Raw genomic sequence first — 17403 nt, forward strand, 5'->3', positions numbered from 1 at the left:
ACAATATAAAATACTCAGTTTCAATTCATTTTAAATTAGTTTTAAAATTCCTTCATTCAAAGTTCAACTTAAGCAACAGTTTGTAAATATTTTCAACAAAATGTAATGAAGACGTCAAACGTAAAAGATGGCTATTCATGATGCAGATTGACTCCATGTTAAAGGATTATCATAATGGATTAACATGATAGCAGCATTTGTATGTCTAATTTGTATAGAAGAAGCATAATATGAAAATCAAGTACTCAAGCACAAGTACTTCAAAACTGTGCTCAAGTACACTGTATTTGTACATATGAATTATGAATAAAGCACTAACATTTTATTTTACATTTTATGAAATGTGAATGAAATATTCCAGTGTGCTGTTTGTTTACACATGTGGAACGCTGTTTTCATACTGAAAGATGAGATAGCAAATATGTCACATGTAGACTATAAGTTAAAAAGAAATGTAATATGTTGTTAGACACTGGGTAGAAGAGTGGTCTGGTACTTAAAACATACCTGTCAAAGGCCTGATGGGGGTGATGTAATCCATCAATTGAAAAGCTGTAAATGCTTCATCTCCAGGCTGATATTGCTGAGACCTGAAGGTATCACATATCATGTTTGGGCTGCATCTTTTCTAATTTAAAGTGTCTTCATCTATATACATAATGTATATTTCACATAAAAGCAAGGCTAATATTTATATTGCAGTCCTGCCATCCCATGTCCTGCTGGCAACATGGTTATGTATGGCTAGATTGATGCAATTGGGGGCACTATAGGGCAAAAAGGAGGTGTGGGCCCCTACTGACACCACCACCACCACCACCACCGTGTATCCTATCACTGTCAACTAAACAAATGAAATAGATTTATTCAGGAATATGCTTGTTATGAGCATAATTTATGACACAGAACACCTCCATAAAATGTGGCCTCAAGATAAACTGATAAAGCAGGATCTTGGTCATTTCAATTGATATAAACAAATTTTGGCACTTTAAAAGGTCCTGGGTTATTACATCTCCACACAGTCCTGAGAAAAGACCCAATTAAGCAAAATAATTGAATTCACCGGTGTGGGTTTACTGTGGGTGTGCAGGACCTTTAAGGTATATTTTAAAAGTTTAATTAAGTTTTATTCATGATGGTTTTATTGGTATGTTGTCTTGAATGTCGTCTGTCCTGCACTATGTGTTCACCAAGGCAAGTTCCTAACTACAATTGTTGTAGCTACAAAGTTAAGTCAGCTCAAATTTGCAATTATATAAATCACCATAAACCAAACCAAAGCAAACTTTGGCTGGTAATCCAGCCTTGTAATGTCACTATATTTATAGTCAGATAAAACACATAATGTGTTGTCTCCCTCTCTGTTTGATCCATTTTTTGTGTTTTTGTGTATATTCTCAAATATTTTATATATATACTGAATACTGTAAAAATGTATTATTTATATCATCACTTGTATGTATGTTCTTTTTATGTGTGTGTGAGAGAGTGAAAGAGGGAAGATTATGCTGACTCTTACTGTCAAATCACACTATAGGCTTGTCAGAAATATTGATATTTTAATTATCCATATTGACCTGTGTAGCCTGCCAAAGCTGCAGTTGACAGTAGCCCAGTATATCAATCTGGTAATTTAATATTCTAGACATAATTTAAGAATAATCCCGGTCACTAGTTTGAATAATTGCTGGTTGTGTAATACTTGGTTTATTAGCACCACCATGTGGATGTTCCCTGTAGTAAACTGAAATGTGTGACTATACCTCGAGTGTACTTCCCAAATTAGCCTTTTGGTCTTATTTCTGTTTCAGAGAAACACATAAATAAAGTTTGTCACATCTGAGAAGATGTCCCACATCACCGACAGGAATGTGACCCAGGACTGAGCCTTGCATTCAAAAGCTGATTGTTGTTCTCCATGCAGACACATGATTGAAACGCATGGTGACAATTTCAAGCCTTTACAGCTCTCATCTGCATGCTCTGAATCTCACAGGCAGTCAGAAGAAGCCACAGCACATCTTCCTTCCCCATGTCCATCCACTCTGTCTTCTTTATTTTTTCTACTTGAGGTCCTCCAGTGATCTCCAGTGAGAGGACCAGCAGATATGGAAAGGTATATCCAACATCTATTAAGACTTTTGACATCTCTTGAATCTGTTTTAAACTTTGGGATGTATGCTTACAGAAAAAATGTTGGACGGATCTTGATGCTTCTCCTCTTGGCTCCCCTGGGTGTGGCAAAGACTACAGACCCTTTGACAGATTTGGGTATGTCCTTCAGCATTTAATTTATACTTCTCTTACAGAGGCTTCATAATAAGATATATCATCTCTTTTAAACAGAAAACATTGCTGGGAAGTTGGTTTTCTATCAGATTGAAGGGAATGCCACCTATGTTAGAGACACAGGAGAACTGGCCTCTGAAGTTCCCACAGAGACCATGTTTGAACTCTACGATCCCCAAAAGAATTTCAGCACAGCAAAGTTCACCTATACGTGGGACTTGGGGAACGGGTACGCAGTTTTCTCATACATTAATTCTTCATCAAGGTTTGGATGCTTTTCTTTATCATTTGCACTTCTTCTGATCTTTTTGTAATGCAGAGAGGTGATCCAGGGGACTGAGCCGGTTGTCCGGTATCATTACGCTAATTCAGGGAACTACACACTGCGGCTGAAAGTAGGAGTCAATGTGACCAAATATACACCTGCAATCACTGGGGACTACTCCATGGATGTTAAAGTGCTGGGTTTGTAGTGTTATGTTATTAAACATTAGACCAATTAGATAAGTTAAAATCTTTTACATTGTTTGTGTACAGTTTGCCAATTTTCAAAGTTTGATATTCAGTCTTATGTCTTGATTTTCTTGAAATAAATCAGAATGGTCAGATGGTTCCAAGTGCAATTTCAGCAAATACCAATATAACACGGCAGAAGGAGGCAGATCTTTCCTTATCTTAGAAAGAATCTTAAAAATTAATCCAAGAAAATCCCCCACAAAATTAGATTCGCATTATGAAATCATCTCCCATATCTACCAGTAGCTGTTCAGTTCAAAATGAACTGTATTTGTATAAAAGTACATGTTGTATTTTTATGATTCTTCCAGAAGTAACGTTGTCTTTAAATTAATCCATGTAAGTAATGAAATGACTAATAATTGAAAGTGATTTGCAGATGCCATCAAACACATCGAGCTGAAGGGGCCTTCAGATTATGAGATGTCTCAAAACAGCAGTTTGGCTATTCATGTCGATGGAAGGTGAGCTGCGTTTGGTTTGTTTACTCTCTCTTCATTTCTCTTCGTTCAGGGAATAGGAGAAAACGTTGTTTAATGAAAAGTAATCCGTGTGTATGTCTTCAGTCCTCCCATGTGGGTGTGCTGGCGTATCCTGCCCAACTGCAAGCCGGACAGGACGGGGGGCTGCACACTGACCATGCTGTATGAAAACACCCTGCGACTGAACCACACCTTCACCTCTGCGGGTGTCCACTGCCTGGACATCAGCGTCCGCAATGACATCAGCAAGTTTCAGACCTCCCTCAGCCTCTATGTCAGGAAAAAAAGTGAGTGGCCACACACACACACACACACACACACACACACACACACACACACACACACACACATACACACAAATACCTGCAGGCCATCAGGCTAATTTCCATAACAAAAAGATGGCGAGACAGAAACTTATATAAAGAGATTGGCAGAAACAGAAAAAGGGCCAAAGAATGAATTAAAAGGTGGAGAATTGCCTAATGACTGGCATGCTTTATGGCATGTTATTGTTTTCTGTGTGAATACATTGAAACTTCAGCTAAAGTGATTTTCATAATGGTTTCTTTGGAGGTTTAGGACATTCTTTACCCTTTTAGAATTATGAAAATATCCCAAAACACGTTACATAATCTCAAAAATGCATTGTCATCGAGTTACACAACAAGGTTCAATGTCAAGGTTCTGTGTAGATTTAGCCAGTTTATCCACAGCACAGAAGAGGACTGGACTGTAGTTATAGGGTTTAAGATGTTTCATAACTCATTCAAACAGCTTCGTCAGTTCTACTGAGTAGTAAGGGGAGCACCAGGTATTTGTACTCATTATTTGCAGGCTTTATTCTGGTGAAACCACACAGCTCTTTTGCAAATGGTTGGTAAAACACAGAAGAGTAAACTCATCAGGTCAGGACTCAGCAGTGGTCAACCTAATGCCTTGACTGACCTCCTCAATTGTTTTACACCCATTAACACCTTGATCCATGTCACTCATTTTGAGATTTGCAGCTTTTCAAGAGATTACATTGTTGATGATTGCTTTTTTTTTTCAAAACTTAAGCTGGTGCTGCTCTTATATGGGATAATTCTACACACTGGAGGTTGTTCCTTGTGTGCACAAATATATGTATATATGTATAATCAGAATATGAATTTGATATGATGTATAATAATGCAAAAATCCAATACAGTGCATTTCTAACCTTAGTAGCAGCTGGAATGGAGGACCTAGAGAGCATGACAAATGGTTAAAAAGTGACTCATTAACTGATGATTAATTTAAAATAGAGGGGAAAAGGACACAAATGAAAAAGTAATTAGCAAAAAACAATTGGGAAATTGATAAAGTGCAAATTGTCCTTTTTCTTTAATTCAGTTAATTATTTATTTATTTTCAATTTTTCATTTATTTTTCTTGTTTAATAGTTTCTTTTTTTTTACACTTTATTTAAATGTTTAATAGCATCATCAAATTTATTTATATATTCATTTATTTATTCAAATGATTAATGTATCTATGTCCATTAAGAAATAAGTTGGTGAATTGCTTTTTTTCTCTTTGTAAAATCTTTTTTTTTTTAAATCTTTTTTTTTTTTTATTATCTTTTTGTCATCCAATGAAGTATTTGTAAATGATTTCTTTACAATTTGATCTGTTTATTATTTAGGATTAATTCTTTGATTAATCCCTTTTTTAACTGTCCAACTGAATATCAATCAATGAACAACTTTATGACCATTTGGAAGGCTCTCTTTGTTTTCTGTAGACTTCGTAGATTCAGCTTTGAATCAAAACCAGTAACTATTTATAATGATTCATTAATTTGATTTAGTGCACACATACAGGTAATTATTTAGCTAAGGAATAATAAAGAAGATTGATTTTTTCAATTCATTATTCCAATTTATGTTTTCTCCCACCATCTATAGAATCTGTGACCTTTTCCACAATCAAAAAGAATTGAGGAACTAAGAGAAGCTGTGCTGTGTCATGAGATGTTTCAGATAAAACTTACCATGTGCCATTTAACCACATTAGTTCCACAGACAGAGAGGGAACAGAGAAAATCGAGGAATCCAGGCATATCAGAGGAGACTGATCTGACTGGCCAGCACGTTTCTGCTGTGCTCAATTGATTTGCTGTCGTTGCGATCTCACTGAAGTTATGATCAAACTGAAACTCATAATAACGAGCTTTTAGTGTCAGTTTTCTTACTTGCTGGGAAGCAGCTTTTTTCTCAGAGGAAACTCAGAAAAGAAAACACTTCAGTAACACTTTGGTTGACATCTGTTGCTGCGCTATTGTGAGCTTTTCAACAGGCAGCCTCTCATGGTCACGTACTAAACTGTGTCTAATGCCAAACAAGAAATTATAGCAACAGCTTTTACCTGCATTAACCACGACTTCTACTTAACAAAGTGGTGCACTAGCAGCTGGACCAGAACCTTATGATTCAAACACAATTTCCGTCCTCATGTCACCCAGATGCTAAGATGAGATGTAGATATGGTGATTAACACACTTTAATTAAGAGTACCTTTACTTTTACATGTACTATACTTTAAGGAACTAATACTAATACATTCAAACACCAAATGAGACCAAAAGAGTCACTTAACTTCCTATTAACTGAGTAGAAATGATCCCAGCTGGAAAATAGTGACTATGGGCACCATCTGATGGTTTCCATGTCAACATGATTGCCCCTTCAAACCAAAACATCAAAACAAGTTCCAATTCACTAAAGACTTTCTTTGTTTCAATTGGAAAAAACACCAAATGAAGAAATCACTGTTCAAATGTTCAATAGTGACTTTGATTCTAAAAGCTGCACACTCACTACAAGTGACATGTTTTTTTTGTTCTGTCAATTACAGATAGCAACTCCCACATGTTCTTCATCCTGTCCTGTGCTGCCATTCTTGTCGCAACCTTCTCTTTCATCACAGTCATTGCCTGTCGCCCTCGTCATCAGAGCAGATCACAGGTATTGAACGTGTTACAAAATCTTACAGTGACAATTCACAATATGAATAACTTCTCTTTGCAAATGTCAAATATTCTTTCAATATTCATTACCTTGGGTTTAAAGGGTTAAGATGTGGTGAGTATTTAGTGTCCAACTGGGTTCAGCACATGCCTCTGTACTGCATGTGTGCTATTTTTATGATAATTACAACCAGGAATAGTTGTATGTCAAAAAATTATATTGAAAATGACGCACCTTATCATGCTATCCTATTGTTAAGTGTTAAATGATTAGTTTTGCTGCATATTTGTTTAAATTTGCTCTGATCCCATCCCTCAGTGTATCAAAGAGTATCAGTGATTGTCCTTTGATGCAGATTATGACCACAAGGAGGCTGTCTGTGCCTAGAAATAACGTGCATGTTGAGCAACAACGTGTGTGTGCCACAAAAACTCCCACAAATTTAAACATAGTGTAGATGTATGATGCATATTGTCCCTTTTTATAGTTTGTTGATATGTCTATCTACTCTAAACGCAACTTTGAACCAAATAGACATTTCATAACTGACTGTCTTATTGTCTGGATATGTCATTTTGCAGATTGCACCTTCCGGTAATGCTCTATTCCTGAAGAACCAAGACTCTGATGGTCAAAGCGCTATTCTTTTTAACTTCTCCACCGCAGACAAAGAAGAGAAAGAGCCACTCCTCATGCAGTATGGGACTCAATACTCCTCTTAAGCCTCACATTGTGTGTGTTTGGCAGAAGAAAATGTACAATTATGTACAGAGCTACAGAGCATCCATGTTGTAGATGTATATAGCTAAATCGGATCATTGCACAACAAATAGCTTGATAAGGCATTTTAATAAATCACATTCACAATGTATGAACAGTGCCTTTATATGTATGTACATGTATTTAGCCCTGCTATGCTCAAACCTTTTTAAATGAATGAGTTAGTTATGTATGTTCAGTAAGCTAGCAGGTCAAGTACTGTCTGTATTTTCCATAATCGAGGTGATAGTGATCAATTATTGAGTCACAATGCTTAGGCTGACATTCAAATGAACTCATAATAAATTGATAGCTCAAGTGAAGGTCATGTTTAAAGAATGAGTGTTAATTTAAGCTTGCTGAGAATGGATCAGACCACTCATTTATTTATGTTTTTCCCACATTAATATACATTTGCTTTGCTTTTGCTTTTCAGAAAAAGAATAAAACATTTATTTCCTTTGTAAAAGTTGTGCTTGTAGTGCTAAACATAAAACAATGTATAACTAAGCTCCATATTGATTGTTGTTAAGAGGAAGCCTAAAATTGGACAGTTGAGATTTTGAACATTTAAAGAAAGGCCTCTTGGCCAGTGCAACATACACGTGCAGCAGTGGGGACATAACACACAAAAAAACCACCACTATCACTTTCATAACACTATTGCTACTACTACTACAGAGAGTAGTGAAAAGTGGGTTTTGTTGGATAGCTGAAATGTTGAGAGGGACGATGGCTGTGTGATAGAGAAGGCTGGTGATTTCAAGCCTGTTGGACACACAACACAGCAGTTAAGATATGAACAGTCTTATGGAAACTGGATCATCTGCAGGGGGAGGAGATTTGATTATAACAATTAAGATTTTAATCAAATTCTCACAACTAAGATTTGAATCAATTCTAAATTGCATAAAACTGCATGACTCCGTGGTTCATTTTGTGGCCTGGATATGTTGAAGAGGTTCACTCTCATTTTAGTTATCAGCATATTTAACAAACTTTAAGTCAAGTTAGCAGCTCTGTGAGACTGTATTTAGGAACAGTGGTGCTTTGGGCTAATTGCTAACAACAGCGTGCTAGCACACTCACGATGACAATGCTAACATGCTGATGCAAAGCTAGGTATAATGTTTACCATGGTCACCATTTTAGTTCTAGTTCCCCTTGCTGCTTTAAGTGGGATAAGAATTAACAACAGGGAAGCATGGCGCCCCCTACTGTACTGGAGTAGCTGTAAAATTGCCATATATGGTAAGGGTTGGATATCTGACTCCACCCACCCCCTTCGGCTTGGGGTGGGGTCAGACGAGCAGGTCAATGGGTATTTAGTCATAAACCAATGTATCTGACAAAGTCAACTTTCGACCTGATGATGGCACAAGTGAAATGATTTGTGATTTTCAAAGTTACTGCAATTCATCCTCTGGGTAACATGAATGTCTACCAAATTTTATGCCAAAAAATTTAACTCAAAACCACAAATCAGAACCTCATGGTAGTGTTAGAGGAAACAGGGATCACCAAAGTCATTATGAACCATGAATGTCTTTCCCATCTTGTAGATATTGAGATATTTCACTGGACAAGTAAAAACTTTGACCCTGGCACTAGAGGAAAAGTCAGATCATCAAAGTCATTAGAATTAATGACTTTAATGATAACCTCACACAGAACAAAACCCTTGACTCTTTACCAACTGCGCTGATTAGTTTTATGCCTTTTATTACCTTGATGGTGTTTAATGACAGCTTGTCCTCTGTTAGAGATGTCACAACATTATTAATTGTGAAGTCTCCTGATGAATGCCAGCTGTCAGAGATGCTGTGGGGAGCAGAAGTTGGGAAGATGAATACCTTGTCAACGACCTTGAGCTGTGCAGTGTTTAAAGTCTTTATTGGTCCACGTTTTTTTATCGGTTTTTAGAGGCTTAAACATCTCATGAACCTGTCTACTTAATCTATCACTTGGTATTGTAGTTAGATGCTGAAATCAAAACCAGACACGTAACTGAGACAAATACAAGTAAGACATGTTGGAGCACCTTTACTTGCTCAACTGAAACAACCTTTTGATTACAAGAAGTTTTTTTAAAGTTTCTGATGTGTCAGATCTATTTTCTAGGTTACTGTTTGGGTTTAAATGGACAGAACAGGCTTAAATAACCTCCTATATAAGTAGCATGTCTTTTCAACTAGACCAATATTCAACCCAAATATAAAATAGCTTGTGGGCATAAGCACAACCACATGCTCAACATCTATGACTATTGTTAATATAACCACAGTAAATAAAGAGGCAGCACAACCACAACAACCTGGAACACTTGTTAGCAGTCAACAGAGCAACATGAGTATTCATTTTGACTCTTGTTTCTGTCCTCCTGATCAATATAAGTCTGATATTCACTCTACCTAAAGGTCTTTTTTTGTCTCCACTTGCTCCCAGGAGAAATATCTGGCTCCTTTGCTGATAAATGCTCCTATGTTCACCAGTCACTAGTCACAAACGTCGTCTGCCTGCTGTAGTTCAGTGATTAAGAAATTACTGAGAAATTACTATTACTGCTCCTTCACACACACACACACACACACCCACACACTGACACAAGATTTTATCATTTTCAACTCTGTTATTTCTATTTTATTAAATTTGTTGTGTCTCACCTTGTCACCGTGATTCTTATGGTGAGTTTTTGCACTTGATTACTTTTTTCGAGGTGTCAGGGTTATATGCTTTTCATTGCACCTCTATCATTTTTAATAAATCCTAACTTTTGAATTTTGTCCTGTACAAATAAGCCAACTATTTACCAACTAACTCTTTTTTTAATCCTTTTATCCAGCTTGTAAAATCAGACACAAAATACGGGCTGATAAGTGTAAACAGATGTAGACTGGCCTTGGACATCTTCTTTTCCATTTCCATGACCATTATTGATGAAATTCAGCTCTGAACAGCCAAATGAAGACTTTTATGTTATTGCTTCTTTTCTTTCAGCCCAGATAAAAGGCTGTGACATATAGAACATCATATGAAATGACATATTGTGAGAACAATAAAGAACGTTATTGTACTGTGACATGAACATTCAAGCTGCATTAATTCTGTCCTCAGATGAGGCCACCTGAAAAACAGTCTGTGTGGATTAATATCATATAAATTAATCAGACGACTTCACTGAAGAGGCTGCAACAACAAAACCCTACGTCTGTCTCCAGAGACACATACTATATAATGTTTTTATATGTAGCAGGCCAGTGTCACCATTTTTTTTTTACATATTATCTCAGATATCAAAGAGGTGCATTTAACAGTCACATAGAAACTGTCTGTAAAACCTTCTTTACACATTTTATTTTTTTGAATGTTTGACAGTTGCATTTAGAAACAAAATGTAACCCAAAGTTTTTACTTTAACAGGTTAAGCCGCTCATCTTGCTTTTAAAGAGCTGATAACCATTTAGGATTTCTTTAATCTGGGTTTATGTCACATATATGTAACCGTATCCAGTAATATCAGCATATTAGTATTAAAAAAACATCATTTTAGCTCTACTTGACATGTTTTCAGAGCAGTGAGTGGTTGGAAGGAGCTGCTTTGTCTGAGGGAATGTGTCTGTGACGTCACCCCTGACCTTTCGGCCTCTATCTTCTGTTAAGCGTCACTAATGCCACACAGGACACCTGTTGTTGTCTTGACCCAAGCCATCGGAGTCAAAAGATCTTGCTCAGCCTGTGTTATTAACTACTCATGTCACTCCTCCTAACAAGAGTGGCCAGGTGATTTTAAACTGGTGTCAATCTGCCATATGCCTAACCCTAACCCTAACCCTGCCAATACAGTTAAAAACCCAAGTGGTGTGTCAATTTCCTGATCAACAGGAAACTTAAAGAGGTCCAAAATATAGTGGTTGACAGATAAACCACAAACATTTGTCAATTAATTTCAGCTGTAGTTTTATTTATTTTCCACACTTTCATTTATTGGCAAAGCAAATCATTTTTCAATGCTTATAAAACATTTAATGGCACTTTAGTCTCCATAGGAAGGCCACAAGACAGGGTGGACGTTGTCTGATAAATATTCAGTTAAATTAACTGTGTAAAGATAACATAAAAAGCTACATAACAAGTTTCCTGGACAGACACTGTAGTAGTACACTTAAAAATGATTATTAGTGTACAAGTACATTCAAAATAGATGCTCAGAGAGTTTTGATCGGTGAGCTAATCTGTTACATTTCTCTGCTGAATGTTTGGTTCGACAATCCACTGTAACAACATTACAAATCACGAGTAAAAATATTTCACAACATTGCAGCTATGAACATATTTTTGACATGATCCTCCATTCAAAGAGGTTTTGTTCAAATGGAAAAGGCAACAAAAAAAAGCACTGTGATAGACTCACTAGTATCACTGGTATCAGGTCTGCGTGTGAAGAATAAAAGAAGGTGAAGTTTTTGTTTGTTTGTTGCAACTCTAAATGGACATTTGTATTTCTACCCAAAAATCAAGTTTAACCAAAGTATTTAATGCCATTACACACAAGCTCCAACTACCAGCCAGAGCCAAGACAAGAGGTTTGATTGATGTTGGCTCTAAGCCCATTCCCTAGTTAAGGAATAGACATAACATTAGCCAGACCTTTAATCTTCCCTCTTACTTACTCCCACACAGCACGCAACGCCGACTCACATGTCGACGCCAAACTGTCAGCTAGTCTGGGCCTCGATGTATTTGTAGTAGTAGCGCTGCATGCATGCGTCTGTGCTGGACTACAGTGGATTTTCATTACTTCAAAGCCTTTGAGGCTGGAGGGAGGGGTATTGGGAGACTGTGTGGGAAGGCGGTTGGTCTTATGTCTTAGCAATAATACCTGAGGGCACCTTTTCACCATGGTAGTAGTACTGAAGGAGTGAAGTATCTTAATTATGGTAGAGAAAGACATGTTAGCTCTCTGATTGCCACTAGAAATGAAACAGCAACCAGTCAATGATGGCATTGATGTGTAAGCCTCCACATCACAATTTGCACTTAAGTGTGTTTTCACGCTCAATGCTACACATCTGATTGTCAAAGTGTTTACAACTATCACGTGTATGTGCCATGCTTTGTTAACACATTTTCCATAAACAGCTTTACAATAAGAGCAGACAATTAAAAAAACAAGCTGAACAGATGGAAACAACAGCTAATTAAATGAGAGGCAGACAGACAGTTTTCAAGCATTGGGCAATCGCTCCTGACACACCTCCAGAGGCCTTTTGAATGCCCCCCTCCCGAAGACCTCCACATTGCTCGCTAGCCAGGAGATCACATTACCGGGCATGTAGGATGTACAGTTGGCCATGGACTGGATTTCAACCGGCTTCAGAACGCGGTCCCAAATGTTTACCTGACTCAGTTCGCCCACGAAAGCCTGTCCAGCATCAAAGCGCCCACCCACGACGTCCTATAAGAGCCATAAACAGCAGGATGTAAATTTAAACAGCATCAACAACAACATTATTAAAGGTAATAATCTTTTTAACGTGGAGGAGGCAGTCTGTGGGACTATAGATGGACTGGTCATTAAACTTTAAGGTTTAATGAGTGTTATTCCCTTGTTTTGGCTAATCAAGCACATAAAATGGAGCTACAACCTTTGTGTTAATGTCTGTACATATCTCATTCACCAGTGAAAGTGTTGTGATGAAACTTGTGGAAATGATATCTCATTACTCCATTTTGCCCTTTTCAAAATTGCATTAAGTAGTCTAAAAGCGTCACTATGTACAGCGCCTATTTAAAAGATAGGTTGACAATTTTTCAAGTCTGTCTTAAAACGACAGTGAGGTATCCATATGAACATTGAAACAGGTTTTTCTTGCTATAATCATCCCCCCTGTTCATACTGACCATTAGATGATTCCCTCCAAATGTGCTTATAATGAAAGTGATGGGGAGACTGAATCCACAGTCCTTGTCTTGAGCAAAAATGTATTTAAAAGTTTATCTGAAGATAATGATATGAGGCTTCAGTCATCTGAGTCAGTCAAATAAAGTGGATATCTTCCACAGTTACTCTCTTTTTTAGTAAAAAAATCCCTCTTTGTGTCTTGATGGACAGTGTTTTCCTGTTCAGCCGCAGTGGAAGGATCATAACAAAAAGAGGGAATTTGGTGTTTTATTGTGGATGCACTGTTTATGATACAGTTGGACTTTCACTTATAAGCGCAAATTACAACTGAATAACTTTGTTGCCTTCCAGTTTAGCTCTTCAACTGTTCTTAAAAAGGATAATAATTTTTAGGTGCTAGCAGCTCTGTGAGGCACAGTGGTGCTTTGAGCTAAATGCTAATGTCAGCAAGCTAACATGCTCATGGTTAGCAGGTGTAATGTTTCTTCACTATCTTAGTCTTGCATGTTAGCATGCTAACATTTTCTAATTAGTACTAAACAAAAGGTACAGTAGAATGATTGTTTTGTAAACTGTTTAAAGTTTGACGTAAGTTGCTACATGAATGTATGAATGGGTATGAGGAGGTTGAAGAGGAGTGGGTTCAAAGGTTTCTCTCTTTCACTTCCATTATGACATAAATTCAGACAAAGTTTGAAAGAATATTTTGAAGGGTGTGAATGGTTTTTAAAAATTTAAGGCAACCAGTAATGTTGCTGAATAGTTTCAAGTTTGAATGGAGTTCATAGCTAAAAGTATGAAAGAGTATGTTGGGTTGAAAAAGTTTGAAATCTGATTTCACAGACATTCCAGGACCATGAATGTGTGTGCCAATCCATCCAGTAAATGTTGAGATATTTTACAGGATATTTTACAGTGAAAACTTTGACCTCATGGTGGCAATAGATTAAAAGTTAGAGGATCACCAAAGTCTGTAGGTTTAATTGGCAGGACGCCATGAATATCTGTACAACATTTTGTACAACATATGGCAATCCATCCAATAGTTATAGAAATATTTCAGTCTGGCCCAATATGGTGAACCGACTGACAACAGACTGACTTTGCCATCTCTGACGCATACTGCTGGAACAAATTTTATCATTCAATAGTTAAAAACACAATGTCTTAAACACTGTTGATTAGATTTTTGCAGAACTTAATAGACTGATGCATCTCATTCCTCCATTCTTTTTAATAATGCATTGATTGGTCCGTAGGGAGACCTCAGCATCTGTGGGCAGTGACAGGTTTACTGTTGTCTTGTTAATTGTTTTGTTTAGATAACCTGCCACTATCTTATTATTTGCTACTTTAGGCCTGGTTGGTTTTCTTGTTTTGCAAAGGCACTCTATAAATAATGTTGCTTATTAGTGGAACAACTTGACATTGTACTTTGAAGTGTTTGGCTTGTGATAATATGAACATGCTGTATTAGACGGCTGATGGTTCGTTTTGTCTGTTCTATGTAAAGAAATGTCACTTCATAAAGACGAGAAGCACTGGTGATGTAATTCCAGGTAAGTAACTGTTGTCTTTGATCTTGACAAAAGAGGCAGAGCAATGACTAAATCAACAGATACAGACATGTGTCAAACACAGTCCCTAATTTCCTCTGACATTTTGGGAGCACGTCCCTACCTGCTCCTGCCCCAGGATGATGACTCCCCCAGGTTTGATGGGGTGCCAGGCCGCCAGGTTGTCGCCAGTTCCCTGCCTCTCCCCATCTTGGTAAGCATCCCACTGGCCATCCCGTGTGGTCCAGGAGATGCAGATGTGGTGCCACCTTCCATCCCGTACCTCCAAGGGCAACTGGGCAACCTAGAGGCAAAATACACTGTACTTAGCTATGGCTTCAAACTTTAATTTTGCCATTTTCATATTGTGAGTGACACACAAATAACCATGACTCGCCTTATCGTTGATGAGCAGCTCGATTGGGTTATTGCCCCATTCGATCAGCACAATCTCATTCGCTTGCCCTGGCACGCCGTAAGAGAAAGGTGTCCCTATGCCAGGACTGGCGCTGGACTTGATCCACATGCAGAGTGTGAATGCGTACATCTCTGGAAGGCTCTTGGTGATCCGGCCGTACAGGTAGTTGGTACGCTGGGGGAGGGACAGCTTAAACTGCTCAGGAGACTTGAAGTCTCCTCCTCCTATAATGAGACAGGCAGAGATAGAGGAGACAGGGAGAGGTGAGAAGTGTCCCAAGAGGTTGTGTCTTTTCTTAAACTTGTTAATTGCTGCCTGAGAATGAAAGTGAGGAAACAGCAATGTCACCTTCCCTTTTTTGTTTAAGACAAAAAAGCTGCTACAAATTAAAAGCAGAGACCCTTTTATGTAAAAAATTTGCACGTTTGTCCTCCTTCTTTCACCTTCTGTGATTCATCAGGTCCTCTCAACTCCTTTATTTCTCTGAGTGACTTCCCTTGCCTCCACTCCATTAATGTATAGTACACTTATAATAGGTTTCATGCTTTATTTGCTTTCTCCATCTGTGCAACACCATGTATCATTTTATATTCTTTTCATTTTCTCCTCTATCAGGCTGTTTGTGCCTTACTTATAGTGCTACATACTTCAAGTGAGTTACCTAATCATCTCAAAACAATATTTCATCTTGACTTTATCTCATTATGTAAATCGGGTCGTGTTGCAGTTGTTGGATGAACAGACACTTAGTCATGGTGTTTTCCTATACCTTTCTCCAGCTCACTGATCCTCTCCACCAGGGCGTTCAGCGTGCTCTCTGTCTTCAGCCTGTATGCGGCTGTGGCATTGGACAGCATGCTCTTCTCCTCCTCCAGGTTGCTGACTTTCTTCAGGAGCTGTTTCTCCAGCTCCCCGAGGCGACGCTGCAGCAGGTCGCGCAGCTCACTGGGGAACGAGGCGCCGGATACATTGGCCCGCATCTGCTGTTGCTAAGGAAGGATGGACATGGCAACATGAGCAGGAAGTGCACAAAAATAATCAGGGACAGTGAGCCCCATGAGAGCTGCAAGTGATGCTTTTACATCACTGTCACAAGAAGTTATTCTGTCTTGACAGGCCTACAAATGTAGTTTCAGCATTCATTGTGGGAGAAATTGTAAAAAGTTGCAATTTTTGGTCTACTGTATGATAGTTCTGGTCAATTTTCTAATCCTGTTCAAATCTGATGAGTTTCCTCTGGCAATTATATGGCAATAAACAGCAGCATGCATGAGAGGCACAAAGTGAATAATCAGAATCACTAAAACATTTATATACATATTGTCAGACAGTCACTTTAGGACTGTGAGGAAAGTGTTGTTGAAGCTTTTTAAGCGCTGTAGTTGATCAGACAAGCAGAATAAACACATGTGACATAATCGGTCCTGCGTAATAGGAAGTTGAGGCTGGCCAGTTAGACAATTAATCTCTTTCCCACCCTCTGTTTAATCTCCACTATAGGCTCTCTAATTCCAAGAAGTGCAGATGGACTGTTGAGTTGTAAATCGACAATGTATCGTAATCCTGTAAATCCATATTGAGAATTAATCCGTATTTTTACGCATGGCTTTGGCACAATGGTTGTGCTTTGCGCGATTTGAATGCGCCTTACCTCCAGGTTCTCCAACCGGTCCTTGAGCCCCTGCATTGTTTTCCCAAGACTGTCGATCGTGTCGTTTGGATCTCTGGGAACATCTCCCATTGTATTTTGCTTTACTTTACCCCATGAACCCCCCTTTTCGTACTTCCTATCATCGGTGGCTGAGACGCAGAGGGACAGTTTGGTGGTCAGCTCGTTGATGGTACCTAACTGTTTGGAAATCGTTTCTTTCTGCTGTAGAATTGTCTCCCGTAGCTGCATGACAGTGTTTCTGAGCTCCTCTTCTTGGCTTCCGGCGTTTAGTTCAGGTAACAATGTCACCGGGCAACTGGCGTCGCCGCTGAGGGGTATTGCCCGGCAGATGTACCGCTTCCCATCGTCCACCTGGCCGCTCGCTTGTCGACTGCAACCCAGCGCACAAAAACATAACAATCCGTACAAGAATGAAAACATAACTACAATGTTTACCGTTAAGGAAAGCCGAGTGATAAGTGAAAAGCAGAACACTAAAGCCTGAACACTCTCTAATGAAATCCAGTCTCAAGTTCAGTGCGTAAAAGTATACCCCCACAGTGGTGGTTTACCCACAAAACATCACCAATAACTATTTTCTACAAAATAGCGCCATGTCAAGCAAACAAAATCAAGGAAAGCCTGAGCAGGAAATCCCATCAAGCATGAGTCGGTCACTGTAAGCCCGGTTAATGTGGCTTGGCTACCGGGACTATTCCTGGCGCAAACAGAGCGCACAGTGTGGTGCTGATCGGACAGCTCCTCTTAGAAAAGAGGATTACCAAAAAAGGTGTCTCTAGAAGCGCCTTGATTGGTTGTAGTAGGTTGACGTCACCA

The 17403-nt window shown here is 38.5% G+C and overlaps 2 protein-coding genes across 2 annotated transcripts; one reads left to right on the forward strand and one right to left on the reverse strand.

Moving 5' to 3' along the window:
* Positions 1–1790: 1790 nt before the first annotated feature.
* On the forward strand, positions 1791–7412 carry tmem130 (transmembrane protein 130). Its single transcript, XM_042398283.1, has 8 exons — positions 1791–2119; positions 2192–2274; positions 2350–2521; positions 2612–2757; positions 3188–3272; positions 3375–3577; positions 6168–6277; positions 6862–7412. The coding sequence occupies exons 1-8, from the start codon at positions 2112–2114 to the stop codon at positions 7000–7002; spliced, it is 948 nt and encodes a 315-aa protein (XP_042254217.1). The 5' UTR covers positions 1791–2111; the 3' UTR covers positions 7003–7412.
* Positions 7413–11088: 3676 nt separating this feature from the next.
* nptx2b (neuronal pentraxin IIb) lies at positions 11089–17033 on the reverse strand. The gene is made up of 5 exons (XM_042397894.1): positions 16567–17033; positions 15685–15904; positions 14895–15139; positions 14622–14801; positions 11089–12494 (listed from the first exon to the last, which is right to left on the reverse strand). The coding sequence occupies exons 1-5, from the start codon at positions 17005–17007 to the stop codon at positions 12264–12266; spliced, it is 1317 nt and encodes a 438-aa protein (XP_042253828.1). The 5' UTR covers positions 17008–17033; the 3' UTR covers positions 11089–12263.
* Positions 17034–17403: the final 370 nt, after the last annotated feature.

Source organism: Thunnus maccoyii, chromosome 20, assembly GCF_910596095.1.
Source record: "Thunnus maccoyii chromosome 20, fThuMac1.1, whole genome shotgun sequence".
NCBI classification, from domain to species: domain Eukaryota; kingdom Metazoa; phylum Chordata; class Actinopteri; order Scombriformes; family Scombridae; genus Thunnus; species Thunnus maccoyii.

Excerpts from the sequence above, each read along its gene's own strand:
- tmem130 (XM_042398283.1), top strand. Across the intron at positions 2,522-2,611 it reads ACGTGGGACTTGGGGAACGG|AGAGGTGATCCAGGGGACTG; the intron begins GTACGCAGTTTT and ends TTTGTAATGCAG. Across the intron at positions 3,578-6,167 it reads CCTCTATGTCAGGAAAAAAA|ATAGCAACTCCCACATGTTC; the intron begins GTGAGTGGCCAC and ends TGTCAATTACAG.
- nptx2b (XM_042397894.1), bottom strand. The coding sequence starts at position 17,007 with ATGTTTTCATTCTTGTACGGATTGTTATGTTTTTGTGCGCTGGGTTGC. Across the intron at positions 15,140-15,684 it reads GATCAGTGAGCTGGAGAAAG|GAGGAGGAGACTTCAAGTCT; the intron begins GTATAGGAAAAC and ends GTCTCATTATAG. Across the intron at positions 14,802-14,894 it reads AGCTGCTCATCAACGATAAG|GTTGCCCAGTTGCCCTTGGA; the intron begins GCGAGTCATGGT and ends TTTTGCCTCTAG.